The sequence below is a fragment of the Carlito syrichta genome, unplaced genomic scaffold (assembly GCF_000164805.1).
Source record: "Carlito syrichta isolate Samal-C Ts95f unplaced genomic scaffold, Tarsius_syrichta-2.0.1 Scaffold309016, whole genome shotgun sequence".
NCBI classification, from domain to species: Eukaryota; Metazoa; Chordata; class Mammalia; order Primates; family Tarsiidae; genus Carlito; species Carlito syrichta.
Window position 1 is genome coordinate 386595 of NW_007253112.1, and position 18579 is coordinate 405173.

The following is an 18579-nucleotide window of genomic DNA, read 5'->3' on the forward strand; positions in this document are numbered from 1 at the left end:
ACTTGTGACATATGTAGCAAGAATGCACTGGTGGTGCAGTAAGAAATTATATGCACAATCAGAATGTTAGACCCAGATGATGTGGCTCAATAAAGGCAGTTTTTATAATCACATATGCCAAATGTTTCAGGATGGCATGTTTGGAGATATGAGGAGCTTGATCAGCCAATAAGCTCCCACTTGGGGCTTCTCATGAACTGAAATGACCTCACCCTAGACAGGCAGCATCCCACTGCCACCAACCTGAGTGCCTATCCCCATGAGGAGCTTTGCTCATTAAATGCCCCGTATCCTGATATCTCTGGACCACCTCTGCTTTACAAAAAAACCCCAAAAAACTGTATTTAATCACTATACAATTTATGTATCAGAATGACAAGCTGACACCCTTGTCCAGTCCTCTACCAGACCAAGTAGGATGGAGAGGAGTGGATAAATTGAAAAGCTTTGTAGTAGGTTGAATGGTCAGGGGTTGGTGACAAAATACATGTGGGAGAATAAGAGAGACGGTAGACTAAGGATGACTTCCAAGTTTCAGCCTTGTGCATCGAGATGGGTGGTAAATACAGGACAGAAAAAACAAGGAGGAGAGAAAGTATAAGGGAGAAAAATTAATTAAGCTTTGACCATGTTTGAAGTACCTGAGGGACATCCAGTCAGAGTATGTAGGATTCTGGATCACTGGAGAAAAGTATGGGATACAGATAGATATTGAGAAATCACAGTAGATAAGTGATGGATGAAGCTGTAGGTGTAGGTGACATAACCAGGTAGCATATGCAGAGTAAGAAGGAAGTGGATAGCAAAGCCCAGTAGTTAAAGGGAGAGTATAAGAAATGAGTCCCTTTGGGAGACTGAGAAGTAATTCAAAAAGTTAAAGGCAAACCAGGAAAGATAGTATGCAGAAGACAGAAGAGGAGAATTTCAAGGAGTTTAGTGGTCAGTAGGGTCTGATTCAGAAAAAAACAAGCAAAACAAGTACTGAAAGCATCTGTTGGAGTTAACAACTAAGAGGTCAGTGAAGTGGTGGGGGAGTGTGACCAGATTGCAGTAGTTTGAGGAGTGCTGGTGGTTGTAGACTGTTAACATGTGGCTCCTATTAACCATTCCTCTCAGTAATCATGCTCCTGTGTGCTCCCCTACTCTTGAATCTGGTGGGCCCTGTAAAAAAGTTTAACTGAAAGAATATAGGGAAGTGATACTGCTTGTTTTCAAGGGTACATTGTAAGAAGTCTGTAACTTTGCCTTGACCTTTTGGAGCCCTCAGCAACCATGTAATAAGTCTGACCATCCCAAGGCCATCCAAATGGAGACGGGGGTTGGGGGGGCAGCCCAGCTGAATCCAGCTTTCCAATTATTCCCACCAAAAGCTTCACACCTATGAGGGAAACCATCTTAGACTCTCCAGGTCAATTTAACTAACCAGCTGGATACCACTGAGTAACTCCAGTAGATGTTATACAGGACAGAAGAACTGTCCAGTGAGCCTTGCTTAAATTCCTCACCCACACATTCATGAGTATAATAAAATGATTGTTTTAAGCCTCAAGTTTTGGGGTGGTTTATTACACAGCAGTGTATAACTGGAACACTGGATATTGAAGTAGTAGAGACTGTAAATGTGTGTTATACTTTCAATAAACTTGGAAAAATTCGGTGGAGTGGGAGGGTCACATAAGTCTGAGGGAGAATTTATATAAAGATGATAGAAACTTGGGGATTTGGGGATGTGCATATGATGATAGGGAAGAGCTAGGAGAAACAGAAGTTTGAAGATAGAAAAGAGAGAGGAGATGGCTGTTGCATGAGGTTTCTGAGAAGGGAAGGGATGAGAGGCAAAATTCTAGTGGAGGGACTGATCTTGTCTACAAGGATAATGGGGATGCTTCAGCCTCTAAAGTAGGAGGTGTCTGCTCTCCTTCAGATCTTTAAAAATACAAAACTTTTCCATGTACTAGAGTTGACGGGATATATGAAGGTTAATTAGATAGTATGGATAGTAATGGTTGCCTGAGGTTCTTTTTCTGGATTGCTGACTTAACCCAGGCTGGAGTTAAGTGACTAGAATCCACACCCTTGAACTAGAATCCAGCTTACCTTTCGCTAAAGCCATGCATATACCTTAAAACCATACTTCCACAGAGCAAGCTGATATTGGCTCAGTGGGCTCTCAAACAATACAGGGTTTAGTTATGTTGCCTGATAATTTCCCAGAAATTCTCTCTAAGAGAAGGAATGTTGACCTTACAGCTCTGTCACTGTCCCTTCCATTGGGGAATACGTACTGGATCAGTACCTGCTAAAAGCATATGTGATGGGTTGGGTTGGTGGTGGATGGAAGTCACTTTGACTTCCTTTGAGAGCTACAGACTTTCACCTGCTGGTAAGGAAAAGCTAAATCAAGGAAAATGGAAATGCAATCCAATCCAACAATTAATCACTTTTTAAAACTTTCTAGCATGGAAAATTGCAAACAAAATTAGAAAGACTAGTAAAATAAGCTCCGATATACCCATAATCTAGCTTCAACAATTAGCAATTTCTGCCCATCATTTAGGTGGTACATACACATATGTGAATGGACGTGTGTGTGTGTGTGTGTGTGTGTGCGTGTGTGTAATTATATATACAGTTGATTCTCATTCACAGATTTCATGTTTGCAAATTCACTTACTTGCTAAAATTTTTCTGTAACTCAAAATCAATACTTGCAGTGCTTTCACAATCCGATATGGACCTGCACAGAGTTGCATAAGAAAGGAGTTGCCGGGCACTCAATGTTCTCAGTTGAGATTAGATAAGGCAATTATCTGCCTTCTTGCCCCTCCCCTCCCCTCCCCTTGCTCTGTTGCCCAGGCTGGAGTGCAGTGGCATGATCATAGCTCACTGCAGCCTCAAACTCCTGGGCTCAAATGATCTAATCCTCTTGCCTCAGTCTCCCAAGTAGCTAGAACTACAGTCGTGCACCACTGTCACCAGCTAAATTTTTGGAGACGCTGGCCTTGAACTCCTGACCTCAAGTGATCATACTGCCTTGGCCACCCAAAGTGTCATACCAGCGTTAGTCACTGCACCTAGCCCCTTTGCTTTTCCTCATATATTTTAGAATAAGCGTGTCTTATCTATGAAATATTTGAGATTTTGACAGCATTTATTTAAAACCTATAGATGACTTTAGGGAGAATTGATATCTCCACTATATTGAATCGTCTAATCAATGAGCACTGCATGTCTCTCCACTTTTTCAGGTCTTTGCTTTCATCAGTGTTTTACAGGAAGAGGCCTAGCAAACTCTCAATGGCTTTATTCTGGCAGACAGCAGGAAATGCTGCTTGCTCTGTGAATTCTGCCTCCCCAGTTTCCTCATTTGCAGTGACAGCTTCCTCATAAGGTCATTGTGAAGATTTAAAGAGTCACTGCAGGTGTGAGTCCTGCCTCCAACATGTTTACTATTTTTTCTTTTTTAAAAGCCTGTGTTTTGCTTTGTTGCCCAGGCTGGAGTACTGTGGTGCGATCATAGCTCACTGTAACCTCTAAATCCTGGGCTTAAGAGATTCTCCTGCCTCAGCCTCCTGAGTAGCTGGGACTACAGGTGTGGGCCACCATGCCCAGCTATTTTCCACTCTGTACCTTTTCAGCCTCTTGAGTTCTCATCTGTTGGCCTCTTGAGTATCCCATATGCAATAATAGTGAGGGTGGTTTCCAGGAGGTTGTTGTGAGGAATGGGTGTGAGGAAACTGCCTGACACAGAGTAGAGGCTCCATAAATAGTGACTGTTATTAATACTACTATATGAATGTAGTGAGATGAAACTATAATTTCTTCCTTTCACTGAGAGAAACTGTTGATGGAAATCATGGAGCTAGTCCAAAGAGCATAAGCAGCACAAGGCAGGTAGCAGGATTGTGCTAAAGGTTTGGGACAGTGGAGAGAATTCATCCCAGCACAGTAGACAGCACAATAAAGAATCTCAGAACCCTGTGTTAGCTGTGAACCAACTTTTATAGAAAAAGAACAAGACTATATATGTTTGTATAAAAGCAGATCAGGAAGAATATACACCAGACTAGACTGTGGGGAGTTGGGAAACTTTCACTTTTTCTTTTTTCCTTTGTATTTGAAAACTGTTTCTTTTTAATTGAGCATGTGCTATACTATACAACAAAATTTAAAAGAAAATTTTCACAAGGCCAGCCAATAAAAAATTGACCAATCAGTAAACTATAAAAAGAATATCTGGACAATTTTCTTCAAGTTTCTCTTTCATTCAGCTTCCTGTCTGACCCTTGGGCTCCTTTACCTCCTTGATTTACCAGCTCCCATCCTCCAAAGTTTCTGAGTTATCCTTCTGTAGAGAATTTTTTTTGAATGGCGGTTTCACTCTGTCACCCAGGCTGGAGTGCAGTGGCATGATCATGGCTCACCACAGCCTCAAACTCCTGGGCTCAAGCGATCCTTCTGCGTTAGCCTCCCAAGTAGCTGAGACTACAGGTACATGCCACCATGCTTAGCTACTTTTTTTATTTTTTTTAGAGATGAGGTCTTGCTATGTTGCCCAGGCTTGTCTTGGACTCCTGGGCTCAAGCAATCCTCCTTCCTTGACCTCCCAAAGTGCTGGGATTACAGGTATGAGCCACCGTGCCCAGTGCTTCTGCAGAGCATTTGAGTTACTCTCTTCCTTTAGACCCAGGCCATTGCAACTGGATCCAGAGAGCCTCACTCAACTCCCCAACTAAGCAAGCATCCCTGGAGGTGTGTTCCTAATGCATAAACAGTTCCTGTTCTGAGAGAAATTATTTTGTTTGCTCACGAGGGATTTTATTCTCTCTCCCTTCACATAAGGGAGAGTAGCCTAAGGCTACTGACTTTAATAAAATTCTCTGTGAAGAGGTTGGGAGGGAGAGTTTAGGTACTCCATCTACAAGGATCCTCAGAGAGTTTTGAGAGAAGCGTTTGGTGCCATTGTGGTGGTATTCTATGGCACAGTACTTAAAATGCACCTGGTACTCTTTTAAAGCCTTGTTCATTCATTTCATTCTCACCACAACCCTATGAGGGACTCTCTGTTATTATCTCTATTTTATAAGCGAGAGAGCTAAAGCACAGAGAGATGAACCACTTTGCCCAAGTGCATCCAGCTAGTGAGGAAAGGAGCCAGAGGTTCAGGAATGCCCATATCATGCCCCTCTTTATCTTTTCCTACCACCCAGCCCCTCCACAAGCAAACTGACTAGCCTCCTTTACTAAAATAAAGTACATTATTCAAACTGGAATCAAAATAGATCTTCTTGAAGAGCTGAGCCAGTGCCTGACTCCCAAAAGCTGGATTGAAGAAAATAGCTTAGTTGATACTGTAGCAAAATGTTGTGCATGTTGAAACTACATGTGTATCTTCTTCTTTCATTAAGAAATCATTGAGATTTGTCATATTCCTATAAAAGGAAGATTTAGGGTAGCCAAATGAAAAAGAGGAGTGTTATAGTCTTATTGCAGAATAAGAGTGGGATCAGTCTTTGTGTAGTTGAGTACCTCAAGATGTGGTACTCAGCCATTGTGAAGATAAGGTGGTTGGATCTAAGGTTTACAGAAGCCTGTATCCATCTTGAGACTCAATTAGGTTGTTGATGTCTGCATCCACTGAGAAGAAACAATATTGCTGTGATCAGTGATTCCCCTGTTTGCAAAAGTGTGCCAGGTCTAGAGGGCTCATTTCTGGTCATTATTTTGAGGGCAAACCTTTCAGGCAATTTGCTTTACTGTAGATAGAATGTCTCCCCTTTCTACACTTCAGAAATAATGCCTGAGAATTTTCAGGTCACCGGGATGCATTTCCCTAACATCACTTCCTAGACACTGAAAAAGCAAGGAATCAGCTGACACCTAGTAAAGAGGGATTTGAGGTTCTTTCAGCATTGCAGTTATTTCCAGCAAGAAGAAAGTATTCAAGTACTTGTGGTTAGACATATTAGTTATACCTCAAGTCAGGGATGGAAGAGAGTGGACTCTACTATACTAGTTAGCAGTAGTCTAGATGAAAGATTATGTGGCAAGAGGTTATAGTGGCTTGTCACTAGGGTGGTAGCAAGCGTGGTAGATGGATGCAAGAAATACTTTGGAGGCAGAATGATAGGACTTGCTGACGTGGATGATGAAGAAGAGTTCAGAGATAATACCTGTCTTGAAATTTGGTTGAACAACTAGTAAATAATGGTGCCATTCACTGAAAGAGTCTACGAAGAAGTCAGAGTTGAACATGTAAACTTGGGAAATGGCATGAAATATCATGAAAACAGATAGTAAAACATGTGGAACTGAACAATCATGAAAGTCTGCTTTACAGCCAAGCTTGTAGAATACTACTCAAGCAATACTTCAAGGCAAACTTAAGGCCAAAGTGCATGTATTTAAATGAAAAAAAGATGGAAAATATAGGTAGTAAATGCCCAATTTAATAATTTACATAAAGGAGAATCTAATGGAGAGTAAAAATTAGCGAAATAGAAAACAAACAATAGAAAAATCAGCTAAACCACAAGTAAATTTGTGCAAAAGTCTAATAAACTGGGAAAAATGACACAGAATAAAGAGAAATGCGCAAGTAAGAAAATATTTGGAATGTACATTAAATGCCTCTGAATTGTACACCTTTAAATGGTTAACATGGTGAATTTTACACTTCATGGTTGTTGCCCCAATTAAAAAATTGAAATACAAAAAGAGACAGAACTATGGATAAAACACACAAGAATCATACCATCTGATATGGTATCAAATACTTGTTTTCAGATACTCCATCAAAGTTTGGGGGATTATAGATGAGACAAATTATACAAAATGTTGATAATTCTTGAAGATGGGTACATTGGGGCTCATTATACCATTTTCTACACTTATGTGTATGTTTGAAAAGTTTTATTAAAAACATTAAAAATTGAAGACTTAAATAATTTGGGGAGTTTCTTAGAGCTTAATCAATCCTTAAATATTAAAGTCTTTAGTAGCTCAGAGTTAAAAGATATTACAGCTAAGTTAAGAGAGGAAGGACCCTGATTGTGAGCCAGAGTTACCAAAGTAGGTTGTGCCATGGGGTCACCTACCCCTCCACTTAGGTTCCTGTGGAATATAGTTCTTGATCTGGTGAATATACTTCCTAGGACTGTATCCTTAGGAAATAATTGTTCACATGTGTAAACCTGTATGTGAATAAGGATGCTATTCTCAGTGGGTTTATAATGATATAACAGAAACAAGGTAATGACCAACTCAAAGAAAGCTAGTTTAATAAATCATGGTTATAAGCAAATCATTAAATATACTGCAGTTATGAAAAATAATCTATTTAAACACCTTGGATCACAGTTTCCTCATTTTTGAGTGGAGAAAGCTGAAGGAGGATTTTAAAAAAAAGTGTACTCTTCAAACTAGTTTTATGAGGCCAGCAAATCTTTTTTTTTTTTTTCTAATCAGGGTCTCACTCTGTTGCCCAAGTTGGAGTGCAGTGGCACAATCACAGCTTACCTCAGCCTTGACCTCCTGGGCTCAGGTGATCCTTCGACCTCAGCCTCCTGAATAGTTGGGACTACAGGGATGCCACCACCACACCTGGTTATTATTATTATTATTTTTTTTAGTTTTTGTAGAGAAAAGGTCTTGCCATATTGCCTAGGATGACCTCAAACTCCTAGACTCAAGCAGTCCTCCTGCCTCAACCTCCTAAAGTGCTGGGATTACAGGCATGAACCACCACACCTGGCTGAGGCCAGCACATTTTTTATACCAAAATCTGACAAGGATATTAAAAAGAAAGGAAAAGTACAGGTGAATATCTCTTATGGACATAGATATGAAAATCCTATACAAAATATTAGCTAATCAAGTCTAGCAATATATAACAATGATAATAAATCAATCCCAAAATGAGTTTATTCCTGGAATACCTAGTTAGTTTATTATTAAAAAACCAAACAATGTAATTTAACATATTAACAGATAAAGAGGGGAAAATATATGATAGTCTTAATAGAGAAAAAGCATTTGAAAAAATTCAATAGCCATTGAAGATTTATTTTATTTATTTATTTTTTGAGTTGGAGTCTCACTCTGTCACCCAGACTGGAGTATAGTAGCATGCTCACAGCCACCCCAGCCTTGACCTGCTGGGCTCAGGTGATCCTTTCACCTCAGCCTTCCAAGTAGCTGGAACTACAGATGCACACCAACACACCCAGCTAATTTTTCATTTATTATAGAGATGAGGTCTCGCCAACTTGCCCAGACTGGTCTCAAACCCATGGGCTCAGGCAATCCTCGTACCTCGGCCTCCCAAAGTGATGGGATTACAGGTTTGAGCCACCATGCCTGGATGCCATTGATGATTTAAAAGTTTATACTAAATTAGGAATGGAAGGAAACATCTTTAAACTGGTAAGTGGTGTCTACCCCAAACCTGCAGCAAGCATCATACTTATTTTTGAAGTGTTAAAAGTAGTTTCCTTGAGTTCAGGAATAAGACACGGATGTCCCCTCTGACTACTTCTTGTGCTTTAGGTCCTAGACAGTGTAGTAAGGCAAAAAAAAAAAAAAGTGTATATATATGTATATATATATATGAAAAGAAGAAATAAAGCTGTCATTATTTGCAGATGATATGCTGTGTATGCAGTAAACTCTAAGGAAGCCACAGATACAAATTTAGAATTATTAAGAGAAATTAACAAAATAAATATATACTATCAATATCAAAAGATCAATTATATTTTGATATACCATCAACAAGCACTTAGAAAATGTAATTTAAACAAATATTACATTTACATTAGCATACAAAATCAAGTACTTTGAACTAAATTTAATAAAAGATGTGCAAAACCCCAAGCAAAAGTTATAAAGTTTTACTGACAACATCAAGTATTTGTGGGGATGTGGAGTAAATGGAAATCTCAAAACACTGCTGGTGGAAGTGGGAATTGATACAACTTTGGTATACAGTTTGGTCGTACCTAGTGAAGATGAAAATACATGAGGGAGGACTAAAAAAACCCGGAATTTATTTTTAAAAAGTGTAGGCCGGTTGTGGTGACTAAGGCCTATAATCCTAGCACCTTGGGAGGCCGAGGTGAGAAGATTACGTGAATGCATGGGTTCAAGACCAGCCTGGACAACTTGTCGAAACCTCATCTCTACAATGACTCCAAAAATTAGCTGGGTATGGTAGCGTATGCCTGTAGTTCTAGCTACCTGGAAGACTAAGGCAGAAGGATTGCTGGAGCCCAGCAGGTCAAGGCTGCGGTGGCCATGAATGTACCACTGCACTCCAGCCTGGGCAACAGAGTGAGTGACAGAGGGACTCAATAAATAAATAAATAAATAAAAATAAATAAATAAATAAACAAACATAAATAAATAAATACATAAATAAATAAAGTGTATTTATTCTTACCTGTTTAAACTTAGGTCACTTTCAAAGTACTCTCCATTTGATGTAATATACCTATTGAGACACTTTTTCTTTTTTTTTTTTTTGAGTTGGAGTCTCACTGTCGCCCAGACTGAAGTGCAGTGGCCGCTCCGGCCACCACAGTCTCGACCTGCTGGGCTCCGGCGATCTTTCCGCCTCGGCCTTCCAAGTAGCTGGAACTACAGGCGCGCGCTACCACACCCGGCTAATTTTTAATTTATTGTAGAGATGAGGTCTCGCCAAGTTGCCCAGGCGGGTCTCGAATCCGCGGACTCAGGCAATCCACACGGCGCGGGATTACAGGCTGAACCACCGAGTCCGTCTGAGATACTTTTTCCATTGCTCAAAACAGATTTTAAACTCATCAATTTTGATGCCTTTTAGTGTTTCTTCTGTTTTTTATTTCACCTCTTTCACATTGGCAAAACATTTCCCTTTGAGAACTTTTTTCATCTGGGAAAACAACAAAAAAATTAACTCAGGCTGAGATTGGGTGAATAGGGAGAGTGGGGCATGGGGTTCATGCCCTTTTTGGTCAAAAACTGCTGAACACTTGGTGCACTGTGGGCAGGTTGTTATGTAAATCACCCATCATGAAACAGGCAAACGTGTTGAACCTGTAATCCTGCGCCTTGGGAGGCTGAGGTGAGTGGATTGCCTGAGCCCGTGGGTTCGAAACCTGCCTGGGCAATGTGGCGAGACCTCATCTCTACAGTAAATCAAAAAATTAGCCGGGTGTGGTAGTACGTGCCTGTACTTCCAGCTACTTGGAAGGCTGAGGTGGAAGAATTGCCGGAGCCCAGCAGGTTGAGGCTGCGGTGGCTGGGAGCGGCCACTGACTCCAGTCTGGGTGACAGAGTGAGACTCCAACTCACAAAAAATAAAATAAAATAATAAAATAAAATAATTTTAAAAAAAGAGAAAGAAGCCAGGCTTGGTGGCTCAGCCTGTAATCCCGCGCCTTTGGGAGGCTGAGGTGAGTGGATTGCCTGAGCCCACGGGTTCGAGACCCGCCTGGGCAGCGAGACCTCATCTCCACAATAAATTAAAAAAATTAGCCGGGCATGGTAGCGCGTGCCTGTAATTCCGGCTACTCAGAAGGCTGAGGTGGAAGGATTGCCGGAGCCCAGCAGGTGAGGCTGCGGTGGCTGGGAGCGGCCACTGCACTCCAGTCTGAGCAACAGAGTGAGACTCCAACTCAAAAAAAAAAAAAAAAAGAGAAAGAAACAAAGAAAGAATCTCCCGAAAAAATTCACTTAAGCCGAACACAGCCTCTCACAACAACACTAGCTGGTACACTGATGCCGATGGGTTCCTAGAACACTTACCTACTAGGGAAAACCTGTAATACAAGTGGCCTGCCCTCCAAAAGATAATTCCAGGTTTTGGGGGGTCCTCCGTAATACTCTATGAGCCAACAGTTCCACTCATAACTCTGTGTATGCACATGTGCACCAGGAGAAAACATGTTCATAGCAACATTTTCATAATTGTCCCACATTGGAAATAGCCCAAGTGCTCATCAAAGTAAAATGGATAATTTTTTGTAAATTCGTAAAATGGAAAGCTGAAACACTAAAAACGATGAACCAATGCTACATGCAACAACGTTGGATCTCAAACACATAATTGTAAGGGAAATAAGCCAGATACAGAAGGATACATACATTGTCATACTACTTATATAAAATTCAAAAACAAAACTATAGTGTTTGGGGATCTATATCTGAGTGGTTAAGCTTTTAAAGAAAAGCAAGAAATAGGCAAGCCCCTTGGATCCCCTTCCACTGTGGGAGCTTTCCTGTCCTCTTAATAAATCCTGCTTTCTCAAAAAAAAAGAAAGAAAAGCAAGAAATAACAGCCAAAAACTACCATGAGAGAGGTTTCCTTGAGGAGAGAGGAAAGAGGTTGTGATTGGACAGGTGCTCACAGGGATTTCTGGAGTGTTCTGTTTCTTGATCTTTGTAATGGTTTGCTTTGTAATAACTTGTTAAGCTGTATATTTACATTTTATGCTCTGTTCTGTTTTCTCCCCCCTTAGAATGTTTTAGAAGGCTGTGATATTAGCTACTTCAGGGTTTATTGTGAGAATGAAATGAAATATAAAAGCTGTAGAGCTCTTAGAATGTCCCTGGCACTTCGTAAGAACTTAATAAATGTTAGCTCTCTAAAGAAAATAAAAATTTTCTGTTATTATTTTTCCTTTTCTTTTTTTTGAGTTGGAGTCTTACTTTTTCGCTCCGGCTGGAGTGCAGTGGCATGCTCACAGCCACCACAGCCTCGACCTGCTGGGCTCTGGTGATTCTTCCGCCATAGCCTTCCAAGTAACTGGAACTACAGGTATGTGCCAGCTAATTTTTTTTTCTTTTTTGATTTATTGTAGAGACGAGGTCTCACCAAGTTGCCCAGGCTGGTCTCAAACCCCTGGACTCAGGCAATCCTCTTGCTTTGGCCTCCCAAAGTGCTGGGATTACAGGCTTGAGCCACCGTGCCTGGCCTGTTTTTCTTATTTGTTGTCAAACCCATCCTCTTTGTATCATATCAGTTGCCAGTATTTCTCAGCTTGTCCTTAATATTTTATTTCTGTCAATGCTGTTTTCTGAATTACCGATCTTTTCTTTTATACTTTCTTTCATCACTCTCAACCATAGAAAGTCCTCTCTAATCCAGAGATTTAATATGTATTTGTTGCAGTTTAAAAAAGGTTTGCTTATGAACATTTGATTATTTTTATTCCTTTTATAACAACAAAACATACGATTAAAGAAGAATGAGTACACAGTTACATAAAATCTACATTTACTTCTCAGATTTATCTGGAATTCATATTTAGCATCATGAGAAAGTAAACTGACCTTTTATCCAAACAGGTAATGAAGTTCCTCCCAGCATTATTATTTTTTTTATTTTTTATTTTTGAGTTGGAGTCTCACTCTGTCGCCCAGACTCGAGTGCAGTGGCCGCTCCTGGCCACCGCAGCCTCGACCTGCTGGGCTACGGCGATCCTTCCACCTCAGCCTTCCGAGTAGCTGGAACTACAGGTGCGCGCTACCACGCCCGGCTGATTTTTTGATTTATTGTAGAGATGAGGTCTCGCTGCCCGGGTGGGTCTCGAACCCGCGGGCTCAGGCAATCCACTCACCTCAGCCTCCCAAAGGGGCGGGATTACAGGCTGAGCCACTGAGCCTGGCCCTCCCAGCATTATTAATCAAACAATTCATCTCTCCCCCACTGATGTCTGCTGTTGTCTCCTTTTGCATATGTTAAGTTCACAGCCATTTGGTCCCAAAGCATAGACTGGAAACTTGATACTTGAACTGAATGTGATAATGCAACTCTGAAGTAGGGAAGGGATGGTTGCCAGGCAGCAGAAGGGATAGCTGCAATCAGAAAGGAATGAGAAAGAAGGTGGAAAAAGCCTGTGTCAAACAAATGTTCCTTAAAGACTCCATCCTTGTGTTTGGTGCACAAGACACTTGCTGCTGTGACATTTGGCTAATTTTATCTATCAAACTTGGTCTCCTCATGCATCATCTATATATAATAACACCTACACCATAGGGTGTTGTGCACATGAGAGCTAACCCAGGTTAACTCAGGAACACAGGAACAGGGAACACAGGCTTTGGGGTCAGTCAGTCTGGCATCTTGTCACTGATTCCACCACTAAATAACTCCATGACCCAAAGCAAATTACCTAACCTTGCAGCCTGTTTCCTCATCCACAATATGTATCAATTCATAGTAATTAAGTTATATTAGTTACTTATTACTATACTAAGTCAATTCATAGTAATTAAGCAAATTAGAAATAGAACTAGCCTATCTTAAGGGAGTTGCTATGAAAAACGAATTCTACATTTAAAGGCACTGGGTGCCTGACATATAATAAGTTTTCACTAAATCACAATTGTAGCTGGGCTCAGTGGCTCAGCCTGTAATCCTGCGCCTTTGGGAGGCTGAGGTGAGTGGATTGCCTGATCCCGCGGGTTTGAGACTCACCTGGGCAACTTGGTGAGACCTCATCGCTACAATAAATCAAAAATTAGCCGGGCATGGTAGCGCTCGCCTATAGTTCTGGTTACTTGGAAGGCTGAGGCAGAAGGATCGCTGGAGCCTAGCAGGTTGAGACTGTGGTGGCCGGGCGCGGCCACTGCACTCCAGTCTGGGCGACAGAGTGAGACTCCAACTCAAAAAAAATAAAATAAAATAAAAACAAATCACAATTGTAGTGATTTTAATTTTTATCACTGTTATGGAAGGATCAGAAAGAAGAAGATTCAGCTAAGGAGATTGAGAAGCAGGTGCTGAAAAGATCTGGGAGAAGAAAACCATGAGACTGATGTCATGGAAACAAGGGAAAATAGTATCAAGGAGGAGGGAGATAATGTAAAAGGAGGTCCTTGAAGGCTAATTTCTTCTGCCAAGACAAGAGAGTAATTTTCATCTCTTAGTAGTCGCTAAGTAAGAATAAAGGGGAAAAGGGAAAGGGGAAAATGATCATTTTAAATGAAGAGTATTGGACACAAAATTCTCTAAAAGCCTTTTCTCTTAACCCCATTAACCAGCCCAGGTCTTTCACGTGTTCCAATTAAGGAGACTACATACTCCTTTAATAAAGGAAAGCCAGTTTCATGTAAAGTGAAACACAAAGTATCAGTTTTGCACCATCCTGGTGAAATAAAAATTTCAGCAGTTTCAAATGTTCACAGCAGAGAAGAGGATGGGAAGGAAAGGATGAATCACAGAGCAGATTTTCAAAGCAAGGATCTTGAACCTGCAAGCTAACTTCAGTGAAAAGTAGGCTTGTGGTAGGTTTAGCATTTATTTCTCTTTTTACTCTACCTGGTTTCAGAAGGATATTACAACAGCATAACTGTGTATCTGGGTAAGTCAGTCAACAGCAATTATAGAGTAAAATTGAGAAAAGGTGAGCAGGAAGTGAAACAATAATTTGGGACAGATGAATGGACAGATCCCCTTCAAGGATAGATTTAAGGAGGAGTAGGGAGGAATAAAGGAATATAAAGCTGTAAGAAGCAGGGAGTGTGGGGCTCTTGTAACTTTGGAGGCCTGAATAGAGCTGCCTCCTTCTTGGAGGTGGGAGAGGGATCCCCTTTGACCGAGAGCTGGAGGTGGCAGTGGGACCAGAGGTGTTCCAGAGGGATGCCTCTTGAGCCTTATGCTCCTGCTCAGTTCTCAACTAAAGGATCAGAAGCACAGGGTTCCTCCCAGTCTATTGGCCATGGGGGTTATAGAGGCTGAGGCTTAAAGTCATCATGGAATGCAGGGTGGCAGGAGGGAAGTGGTGAGGGGCAGAGCACGGGAGGCTGAAACTCCATCCTCCTCCACCCAGGTGAATGTGGCTCCAGGAGAGGGGGACAGTGGTCAAGTGAGACTATGGGGATATGGATGGGGCGGGGGCAAAGGTTCATGGAGGAGCAGAGCTGATGGGGGTGACTGTGGAAGAAGAAACTCGTCAAGGCAGGTTCTGGGTCTGGCAGCCCAGAGAAGGCTGAATTGGGCTTCTTGTACGCCTGGATTCTACTCCTCCCTCAGAAACTCAGCTGGTGGGTACCATCACCTGCTAGCCTAGAGTACCAACAGTCTCACCTCCCCACACTGGGGGACCACATAGCCCAGGATTCTGTGTGAAAGCTGCAGGTTTGCAGCTCCTACCAGGCTTCCGTTGCTGTTAATATAGATGTGAGCCCTCCAGCCTGGCCATCGTGCCCGCTCCCTCTTCCTGTCCTCTACTCACACAACTCTGTGCTTCCTCTTCCTGAGGTGCCAGCTCTGGCTGCTGCACACCCTGTCTCAGCCCAGGGGCCCCCTATTTCCTTCCTGACAAATGCTCTTAGATCTGCATTCATTTCATTCCATTCCTTGCCTTAAATGAGATCATCCTCCCCCACCCCTGCCAGTCTTATCCTGTTCACAAGAATAGGGACTGCAGTACCTACAAGGAGCATGGGACACTCAGGGAAGGAGGTCACAGGTCATCTTTTACCCTCCAATCTGAGGTCAAGACATTGGGCAAGAGCAGATGCCCCTTCCCTAAGTAAATGAGAATGGAGCCTCTAGAATACCCATTTTCTATTTTTGTTCCCCAACCCCTCTGTCAGGCTTCTCAGTATACATTCAAGAGGAGAACATTGGGGCATTATTAACTAAGGGATGCAGGGTGTTAGGGTACGGAGAGGGTGAGGGTGGAGAGGCACAGGGAGGCGCAGCACCACTGGGGCTGGTAAGACCGAGGTGCGCGCTGGCAACTCAGAGATCTGAATATATGCAAAGAATTGCAACACACAGAGGTGAGAGAAGAAAAGATTTATTTAAGAAAAGTTCACCCCCCACAGACAGGGAGTGGGCCTACAATCTAGGTGAGTGTGGCGTTGTAGCCCCCCCAAGTCTCGGCTTAAATCCTTTCCTTGGAGATGTTGCACATGACTGCCCGTGACTTCCTTATTGACCACCTGTGGATGTCTTGGAGAGTTGTGACACAGACTCATTAATGTCCACCCACATTATCATAGCCCCTAGAGAAGGGCGTGACAAGGATTCTAATTCTCCTGTATCTTCCCAAATGACTTTCCTTGGAGCAATAGCGTGTGCACTTCCTCCCTATCTCCTAGGCATTCCCAGTAGGTAGCTTCAGGGAAATCCTTGACTTCCCTATAGATAGGACCCGTTCTACTGGAAGATTGAGTCCCCACCTGTTCCCCCTCTGAGTGGTCATAACTTTTACAAGTTTCATGACTTTTACAATCCTTGACCAATGTATGATATCTTAGGCCCTGTAAACTCTCCCCACTCTAGGCAACCTTGATCGACACTGAGATACCTCCGATGCCTGGCACCAGGAAGTTTATTCCTGAAAAGACAAAGTTGGCAAAGTTAATTTTACTTAAAGTGTGCATTTCTCCAATAGCATAGCTTCTACTTTCTCATCATTGTATTAAGATTTAGGAAGAAGAGTAAAGAAAAATGCATTTCCCGCTCTCAGCCAGTCCTTGTACAGAGGTTGGCTGTATGACCTAGGAGGTCAGTTGTATAAGGGGCTCTTTGGGAGCTATTTAGTCCATTTCAGCTTCTCTTCTTTTTTAGTAAATGAGGTTGATAAAACCCTGTCCTCATGGTGACCTCCCCTTTATAGCTTCTATATTTAGTTGGTTCCCCCCCACCTTTTTTTTTTTTTTGTAGAGACAAGGTCTTGCTATGTTGCCCAGTCTGGTCTCGAACTTCTGGGCTCAAGCAGACCTTCTGCCTTGGCCTCCCAAAGTGCTGGGATTACAAGCATGAGCTATTGTGCTCAGTCCTTTAGTTTTATTTTTCCTTTATTTTTCTAAAAGTAACATCATGCACAGACATGAAATTAGATGCTTATATATATTCATTGAAACAGAAGTCCACAAAATATATTCTTTGGTGAAAAAAATACACAGCATAGTGCTTATATTTGATCACATCTATCTATCTGGGTACATAAGTACAGGGAAATATCTGGAAGGACTTTCACCAAAGGGCTGACAATTGTTTAAAAAGGGTAGAGAGTTTCAGGTAATGTGTACTTTAGTTTTTGTGTTTTCCTTTATTTTTTAAAGGTTTAACAAAGAGATACTCCTTTCATAAAAGGCATAAAGTCATCAAAGAAATAGACACACATAGAATAGACCCTTAGGCTGGCAGAGGAGGGAGCAGAAACTGAAGTCAGGCTATCTCCCTCCACTGTGCTGGTATGCAAGACTTCTCCTTCCCAAAGGAAAACTGCTTTGTGAATTAATTCATGCAGTTAGAAGCCCACCCCCAAGCCTGGGTTTTTCCCATCACCAGACTCTGAATACAGTTAAGGGTTCATTTAGGTCTGGGTCTAGCACCTTACTGTGCCTCAGAGGAGTCATTGTGTTCCCAGGGATCTCTTTTGATCTCTGTATGTGTCAGCTCCTGCAGGATGAAATTAGATTCTCAAAAACCTGGGCCTTGTGGCTCTCATTGTCACAGGTTTCTTTTGAGTGGCCCTCCTCACCACAATATGAACATTGGATTGTGTATTTTCGCTTCCTGTCTACGCATATCCTCAGGACCATCATTTTTATACTCAGTACCACCACCACTGGGGGAAGGAGACTGAGCCCTGGAATTGTTGGAAGAATCAGTGACCAGCATTTGATCCCGAGGTCTGGCTCTGCCTCTGAGATTGAGGGCACCCGTGGATGTCAGTGAAGGGTCCTGAGACTCCACCAGAATCACATCCTCATCTGAGTCAACCACGGTATCATCTATCTCTGTCACATTGCAATAGCAACTGCCGATCAATATTGGCTGGGGGCCCTGAAATGCCACAGGGCTGGCTGCCCTCTTCATTATTGGATCACACCTTTTGGGCTGCTTCCATTCAATAAAATTGTCATCCCAATCCTCTTCCTGCCTTATCATCTTGATTAACTCCAGGAAATTGGGAAGTTGCTCCTGCTCATTTGCATACACCCTGAGAAGATGCTTGAGACAGAGGCACAGGTCCCCATTCAGCTCAGCCTCTAAAAGGAACTGTTGGAGACCAGTTTGGTTTGCATCTTTCTCAGCTAGGATGCTGGCCTGAATTGCATTCTAGAGCTGCATTTCTAAATGGACCACATAAAGAGAGGCTTTCTCTCCTTGTGCTTTCAGGGTGTTAAAGAAATTTACCATTAGCAGTCACACTGCTTTCAGACTCCCCAAACACCAGCTTCACTGCTCGCAAGAAATCTGCGACACATAGATGAGGAGATTGGGGTTGGCGGACTGAAGCAAACACATGACCTCCGGGGCAGGGCCTCTTAGAGTTTTCATTAAGCACTTGAGCGTTTCCTCCTCAGACATATTCCAATCTGGCAGGACCCCCTTGGATTCAATCAGCCATTTTTCAAAGGTTTCTTCCCCTCGGGTTGGCACTGCCCTCCCCAAGAACAACTTCATGTTTCTCTCTGCTATACTGACCATTAAAGGACCCAGACTCCTCCCCAAAGATCTCAACATGGAATGGGCCCAAGGCCGCAAGGGTGCATTCTGCCGCAGGGTTTAGCCACATGTGCAATGATGCTAGCCATGACTGACAATAGTGTAACTGAATATAACAAGATGCT

At 42.3% G+C, this 18579-nt stretch overlaps 1 protein-coding gene across 1 annotated transcript; it reads right to left on the reverse strand.

Moving 5' to 3' along the window:
- Window positions 1-17335: 17335 nt before the first annotated feature.
- Window positions 17336-18543, reverse strand: LOC103268998 (zinc finger CCHC domain-containing protein 18). Its single transcript, XM_008066582.1, is given in 6 exon segments — window positions 17336-17412; window positions 17415-17521; window positions 17523-18136; window positions 18138-18215; window positions 18218-18516; window positions 18519-18543. Coding segments are annotated over 6 exon segments (1200 nt in total).
- Window positions 18544-18579: the final 36 nt, after the last annotated feature.